At 39.8% G+C, this 7,635-nt stretch overlaps 1 protein-coding gene across 3 annotated transcripts in view; it reads left to right on the forward strand.

Annotated features, from left to right (window-relative positions):
- The window catches only part of rnf144aa (ring finger protein 144aa), a 31,563-nt gene extending 25,120 nt beyond the window's left edge, over positions 1-6,443 (forward strand). For all 3 annotated transcript variants that reach the window (XM_023393754.2, XM_023393753.2, XM_087170273.1), the window contains 2 exons: positions 161-250; positions 2,364-6,443. In XM_023393754.2, the coding sequence (XP_023249522.1) occupies positions 161-250; positions 2,364-2,495 (222 nt within the window). In that variant the 3' untranslated portion in view covers positions 2,496-6,443. The remainder of the gene's footprint in view (positions 1-160; positions 251-2,363) is intronic.
- Positions 6,444-7,635: the final 1,192 nt, after the last annotated feature.

Raw genomic sequence — 7,635 nt, forward strand, 5'->3', positions numbered from 1 at the left:
GGTGACTTCTGGGCCGTGGTGCCTTATGTAATCGTAATTGTGTGAGCGCAGAAGACCGCAGGTCATTTAAAAAGCAATTTTCTTACAACAGCTGTCCGTGTCTTTCAGGCTGCTAATGGTCAATCTTTATCTGTATTCTGTGTATGTATTTGTCTGACAGGATGACTTTCTCCTGATCCACTACGACAAAGGGCCCTGTCGAAACAAACTGGGCCACTCCAGGGCGTCTGTTATCTGGCACAGAACACAGGTGAGAAACCCATCTTCCTCACACCCCACCTACCCCCCCATCATCCTCTTACACTCACTCAGGTTCCACACCCCATAACCACGCTGCAGCATGTGGCTATACACATGCTGTCTGGCTCTGCCTCTTTCTCTCCCTCTGGCTCAACTCTCTCATTCAGAGATGGGCTACTATTATCTTGACAGCACAATGGGAAAAGGACAGCTTGATCCGCATGCAGCGACAAGTGTCTGGTGGTCAGTGTCCTGCTGTTTCCTACTAAGCCTATTATGTACACTTTTCACTTAAGAAAAATGGTTTACATAACTAAGGTCCGTCTTTACCTTTAGGTAACCAAATCACATAGAAAGGATTGGATATGACATGTAATTTCCCACATATGAAATGATGTATTACACATGAAGGATTAGTCATGACATGTAATTTCCCACATGATAACGTGCTTTAAACCTGTGACAGAGGCTGTTGTTCAGTTCCTAAATTTCTCCTCAGTATGTCTCCTTAGCCAAATAATCTATTCATGGGTTGGCACATCCCTTGGTCCAACATACTTGTTATTTTGTCAACATTAGCATACACACTGGCATCTGTTGCCCAGTGGGGCAGGCTGAGTCATATGATTACAGTTCAGCTGGTGGAAGAGCCAGCTACAGCTTCACTGCTCTGTGTCTTTGTCTCTCTCTTGCTCTCCTCATTTCACCCTCCTTGCTCCTTCACGTAAAAAAAAAAAAAGCCTCCCTCCGATTCCTTCAGTAATACCAGATGTACCGGGGCAAACGTATCTTGCAAAAAAACAAAAAAAACAAAAAAACATCTTCTCCCCCGGCCTATCTGATGACATGGGTTCTACGTTTCAACGAGAGGCATAACATCAGTTAGAAGGAAGGTCATGTCCTAAACAAGAAAGCACAATCAGGGTGTGTTAATAAGTGCAAAATGTGCTCCACGCACTGAGCTTTCATCTACTGCACATCCTATACAGTCACTGTAAAAAGAATAGTCAGTAATGTAGTAATGTGGTTTGTAATAATTATTAGAAACCTTGCCTGCAAATGATGCCCACAAATATGTTTCTTTGTCCTCAAAACAGGAGGAAAAGCATCGTGCTATTATAAGTCACTTCTGCATGTGACTGTGTGTTATGTATTCCATTTTGTTGCTTTGAATTTGCTGGTGTCTGGTGCCCCCATGTGGTGGACTAACTACCAATCAGAGTACACAGAAATTTTCAAATCACAAATGTCCTTACTGTCAATATATACCTTTTCCACAGACCAGCTGAAATATATCCATCCTGTGTGTCAGTTGATTTGAGAATTACATGATTATGTAGCTACACATGGGACTGTGGTTGCAACAATCACACTATGTATCAAAAACTCATTGTATATCCCCAACTTTTTCTTAACATGTTCCAACAGCAAGTAAGCAAATAATACAAACAGGAGAAAAACTTAGCAAGATACTGTATGTGGTGGTTGTATTCCTTAAGCACGGCTGTTACTGAGTCTTTGTCCAAGCACTGGATCCTAAAAGTCAAAATGTATTCCTTTTTTTTTATATCGCTCTGTTTAGCGCAACTTTTTTTTTTCAGTCCCTGTAGTTTTACAAATTGTTACTGATCTGCTCCATTGCAGGATATTTTTCTTTCTTTCTTGATGTCAAATACCTGCACATTCAGCATCAATGAGTGTGATGTACATTAATAGTCAGTAGGAATAGAAACCCCACATTTTCAAGCTGTAAAAATGTCTTTTCTTTTACTTGAAGAAAGTGTTAAATGGCCAAATTAATAGTAAAACATAGCTTTCTGAAGCAACAGTGCTGAAAAAGGTTTGTAGGTTTGATGCACTAGGTGACCTCTGCTGGACAAAAATTGGTATTGCAGTTGCTTGGAAAGATTTTTATCCCAAACCTATAGAAACAGTGAATCACAAAAAAATCACCAGTTCTTTTTTGTTTACATATATTGTCCACTACAAGTACAATTCAATTGGTTTGCCAAAACACCTCTCTGAACCTCTGAAGGTGCCTTGTGGTATCTGCCACAGAGACGTTAAGCCCTAAAAGTTTAAATCGATGTGTTAATTATTTTTCTGTTGGTGTCTCCTTGCAGGTTGTGGGGATCTTTGCTGGTTTTGGCCTGCTCCTGCTGGTTGCCTCCCCCTTCCTCCTTCTGGCCACTCCCATCGTCCTCTGCTGCAAGTGCAAGTGCAGCAAAGGCGATGACGACCCCTTGCCAACCTAAACACGCCAAAAGGGCTGGAGTGGAGAGTCGCTCCGAGGATGGGCCATCTTTTTTCCTTTTCACCCCTTTACATTGTTTTCCTTCCAGCAGCTTTGAGTGCTTCATTTTTTGGGCTGAGCCCCCCCCCGGCCGCTTCGGGATCCATCGCTCTGCATGAGAGAGGCATGGTAGAAAAGCGACCCTACACCTTGGCCTGAAGAGAGGTGCAGGGTCAAAGGTCAGAGGAGGTCAGACTTGTCTAAGGACCACTGTGTCTGTGTGTGTAAGACGTTGATGGTTTGGGGATGTGAAAGAAGACTGGGCCACTTTTAGGTGGCCTTACTGTGGGTTACTGAGGTGTGGTATTTTGGCGGGTCATTACAAAGAAAAAAAATCAATGTTAAGAAATGCTTTTCTCTTGTATGGACAATATCATGCAGGAGCCACCTTAGAAAAAAACTTTTAATTTTTTCGCAATGTTTTGTCGGTTTGTCGTACGCAACAAAAGCTTTTTCTTTCCCACCACCACACCTGATGTAGCTCTACAGATTCAGTCAGTAGCATTAGAGTTACACCGCGCATCTTTGGTGTTCACTCGATTTGCACACGGAACATGATTTCGCTGTCGTGTTCACGACTGAGGTAGAGATGGGCGGCTGTTGTCACTCTCAACTCAATGTACAGCACGTCCTCTTGATGATGTCAATGTTTTATAACCTGTCGCTTTTAATAGAACCGTGCTCAGAGTAGTGTCTATGTGTTGTACTTTTGAGTGTTTTCCAAACTGTAAGGTACACTTGTTAAAGGGGATTACCACTCAAAGCTCAAAATACACTTATTTTCTGTGGTCAAGTGACAAGGACAACTAGTTTTGTTAACTATCAGCCTATGTTTTATACCCAAATGTTCTTTTTGTAATTATTGTCACCATCTCTCCTAATTCGTTCTCTTTGACGCACCTCCAGATTGGAGTCTTCTTTGTAAGAGAGAGATTGTGTTTCCAGATGTTACAGATTTTCATAATCCTAGATCCAGAAATGTCCAGAAATTGAGTGGTGCTCCCCTTTAGGTTTAGCATTAACTTAAAGTCTATCAGAGGACTTTGTACCCACATGTTGTGGAACCATTTTAATACTTCACTAAAAGAGATGTCACACCTGTAATTCTCAGTCCCCAGGTGATGGTTTAGCCAAATAGAAATGAATAGCCTTAAATTGACACAAGCCAAAATCAGGCATTTCTCCCTCCCTGTGCTTTAAAAAGAGTTCAAAGTCAAAATCCAAATAATCCCAGGGAAAGCATGTTTAAAGGCATTTTTAAAGCATAACAGACAGTCAGTGAAGCCCTTTATATTCAGATGATTCTATGATGTCATCCATATGCCACACTGTTAATAGCCATAATGTAAAAAAAGAAAAAAAAAAAAAAAAAGGAAGAAAAAAACAAAACAACCGTCCTGATGTCTTGTGTGACCTAGGGCCTGTACTTCCTAAGCCTCTTTGAGCAGGAGTGCTCATCAACATCCATCCAATCCATTTGAAACTTAACTCAGATCTCCCACTCTTTGAGACTTGGCCCAAATTGCAAACTTGCATACGTTAGTGGTCCGAGTGTCGATGTTTTGTTTTGTTGGTAGGTAGACCTCCAACAACAAGCAGCTATTCCGTGCAGGGATGTCAGAAAAAAAAAAAAGCCTATAGAGTAAATATAAAAGAATGTTCCATTTTTGGGCACACAATTATGAAGCTGCTCTATACTATATCACTTTATCTATGCAAGTTTGTACATTACCATTCTTAAAAGGCTATCGATTGGTCATAATCATGGGTAATCTGTGTGGCAAAAGCTGCCGAATGTCACTATACATGTGCATATCATGGCTTTTATTTAATCAGGGAATTGTTCAGAAACCATCCATTCACTTTCATCATCTGTGTTGCTGTTATCTGTCTTTTACCAATATTTTAAGGTTGCTAGCTTGAACTCCTGGACAGAATTTGGTAATTTTTCATCCGTTAGTGTCTTTGTTTCTCTGGGGAAACTTTTTTGTTTTGTTTTTATACAGTAGAACAACTTCACAAAAACAGTTATTTCATGTTACGTCAGTAAAGGTGAGAAAAGAAATGTATAAACCGATTAAATTGAGTTTTGCCACCATGCAAAGCCATTCCAGTGTTCTCAATAAGCCATTTACTTTATCCATTCTTCTGTGTTCATGTAGCATTTCATGATCGGTGTGGCTACAGTTAACATACAAGGTGGTCAATAGTAGATAGAAACATAAATATAACGGTAGCTAACCTAAGATAAACAGTAGCTAATCATCTGCAACTCCCTTCTGTTCTCATAAATTTAGCTCCGATATTCCGTATTATAATCCTTGTTATCAGTAGCCTTACATTTTGAGTACCTTACCTGTAGCCTGTGTTGCTTTCACTGACCTGACCTACTGTATGAGCATGGTAATTTGATATCAAAGCCAGTCCAATTTTCTACCTTTAAAGTTTAGTTCCTAAACCCTAAAATAGTTTAATTCCAGAAGCTTTTGTTGTTTTAATGACAATCGTGCCAAGCAGATTTCCTGGAAGGGATGAGGAAACAGAGCTGTCTACTGTTTGTGCATTTTGACCATGTATTTGTAATGTATTAACAGTTTTTACAGGGTGGAAAATATTTAATGCTTCTTTTATGTAAGCGCTGCACTGTATATTGGTTCCATTGTTTTACTTCTTGATATGATCTGTGATGTGTGTGGTATGGTGCCTGCTGTGTTTAATGGAGGAGTTAAACAGCTGAAATCAATGTCAACTCAACAGAAAAGTCAATACATATGAGAGAATTGCAACTGTACTTTGTAAGGGTTTTCACAGTTTCATCTATCAGGGGTCTGTCTATCACCAGGATACAAACGGTTTTCAAATATATTCATTCAAACACACAGATAACAAAGTTTGAGCAGGCACAAGCTAACAACAAGTCAAATAAAATCATGACCACCTCCATTTTTTCACACAACATTCTTCGTTACTTCTGTTTGCTGGCACCAATGAACAGGTAGATTCTGTATTGTGCAACAAACATAAAAGGGCCAAACAGCAAACATAAAAATCACTGCAGTGTCACGTTGCATAATTATTCATTTTCTAGGGCCATGAGATGTTTGTCAGGGCTCCATATAAAGGTTTATAAAACCACCTAACATCAGCGCAGGTGTTGGAACAGGACAGTTTGAGAGAGTTAAAGGCTTCTGGCATTTGGCCCTCGAATGAGAAGTAAGGTAAAAGTGTATTTTACAAAGGCTCGAGATCTACTCTGCAGCTATCCTAAGATCAAGTTTGGTTACGAGCAGCAATTTATATTTTATAACCTGTTGTGTCAAGAGATGAAGCTGCATGATTTTTCTCTGACTTCTACTTGTGAAATATTACTATATTGTAGCCTCTAAAGATCTTTGGAACGGTAGCGTTGTTACCCTTTCGCCCAGCTGTCTGTTGTTTTGTTTTTTCTCTCTTTTTTTTTTTTTTTTTTTAGAAAATATATTTTACAATGTTGGTCAGCCTTCCTCCATTCAGCAGGTTGGTTTCATGTGTCTGTTACTTTTTTTTGTTGTTGTTTTTTGTTTTTTATATACCTGTGTTACACCATAGTTGTTGTATTTGCATTATCTTTTTAAAGAGTGGAATTCCTTAGGCCTGATTGGTCAATTCAGTTTCAGTCAGTCACCTCAGTTAGTGGATCATTGTCAGAGGAAATGCTGTCTGTACACACGGCTTCTGTGTTTAGAGATGGTAAACAATGTCTGTAGTTCAATCAGTAATCGAAAGTTAATCGACGTGGGTGATAACAAAGAAATCAACATTGTAAAATGGCATATTTGGATCAGTTCTGAACAACGACTCGGCATCTCAATATATCTACAGTTCCACTAACACTGTGACACCAGGTATTAAAGGTTGTTGTTTTTTGTGATTCTGCTCTCTTCATTCATTCACACTAATGTGCTGAACTATTGCAAACATACCATGAAGAAGTCTTGTGGCCCACCAGGTTGCGAAATGGCTCTCTCTGGTGCTGAAAGTGTATCGCTCTTGTTTGTGTTAACAGGAAGACCTACAGCACAGGAAGATGCGCACAAATATTACATATCAGTTAAACAAGAGATTAATATTTCTAAATCAGTCAGCAAAAGATTAGATATGAAAAATAAAGTGAACATCTTTAGTAGAACAACTAAAAGCCACAAGTACAGTTTAGAGTTATCTAGTCTTTATGTTACAAAATGACAAAAATGTACCTTCCCTTGATAAGAGTAGAATAAGTGATAATGAATAATAATAGATAATCAATATTAAATGGAGACAAACAAAACAATGTACCATTACAAATGAAAAATGGATGTCAAAAGAGCATGTAATTGGTTCTTCATTTTTTAATTGTTCTCATCCTCCTAATTAATAACTTGAGTCATATAGTAACTTTTTGAACCATAGGAGGTGTTTTTATCGTTCTCTCTTCTTAACAATGACCTTTTGTCGGGAATGTTCACATCCTCTTATCTAGTCTTTGTTTTGCTTGCATCAAGCATCTTTCCTTCATATTCAAGGCAGCTCTGTGTGTTATGTCTGTTCCATTGCAGCTCTGTCTGTTCATCAGACATGTGTCAGCCTTTTGTTAAGGTCTGCCAAAGAACAGGTTGTTCTCTCCCTCTCTCTGCCTTTGTGTCTATTTCCTGCCAGATGCTGGATTGGGAGCATTAACAAGACAACCCTGAAAATGAAAGTGCAAACGCTCGATGATATATCATCCCTCACCAGCTGTTCTCTGTTTGGAAGTCTCTCCACCAATCACTGGGCAGGACCACAGGAAGTTACCATCTGTGGGCACCATGGCGACAGGGTTTGTGGATGGGCGTTGAAGCTGATGTGTTATCTGGAGCAAATGAAGTATGATACAGGGGTAGAGAGAGAGCCAGGAGGTGCGGGGAGGGAAATGGGAGAGATGGACAGAGACAGGGAGGAGTGTGTCGCCTGGAAGACAAAGAGCTGAACCTCAGAGAAACAGGAGACGCAGAGCCAAGCTGCATTGCTGGGAGAGGGATGGATGAAAAGAGATGAGACAAGGCCTTTGCACCTGCTCTGTATAGAACACAAGGTTCTGCTAT

Source organism: Seriola lalandi, unplaced genomic scaffold, assembly GCF_002814215.2.
Source record: "Seriola lalandi dorsalis isolate HSWRI2012SDOR001 ecotype SW California unplaced genomic scaffold, Sedor1 jcf7180002054942, whole genome shotgun sequence".
Lineage (NCBI taxonomy): Eukaryota > Metazoa > Chordata > Actinopteri > Carangiformes > Carangidae > Seriola > Seriola lalandi.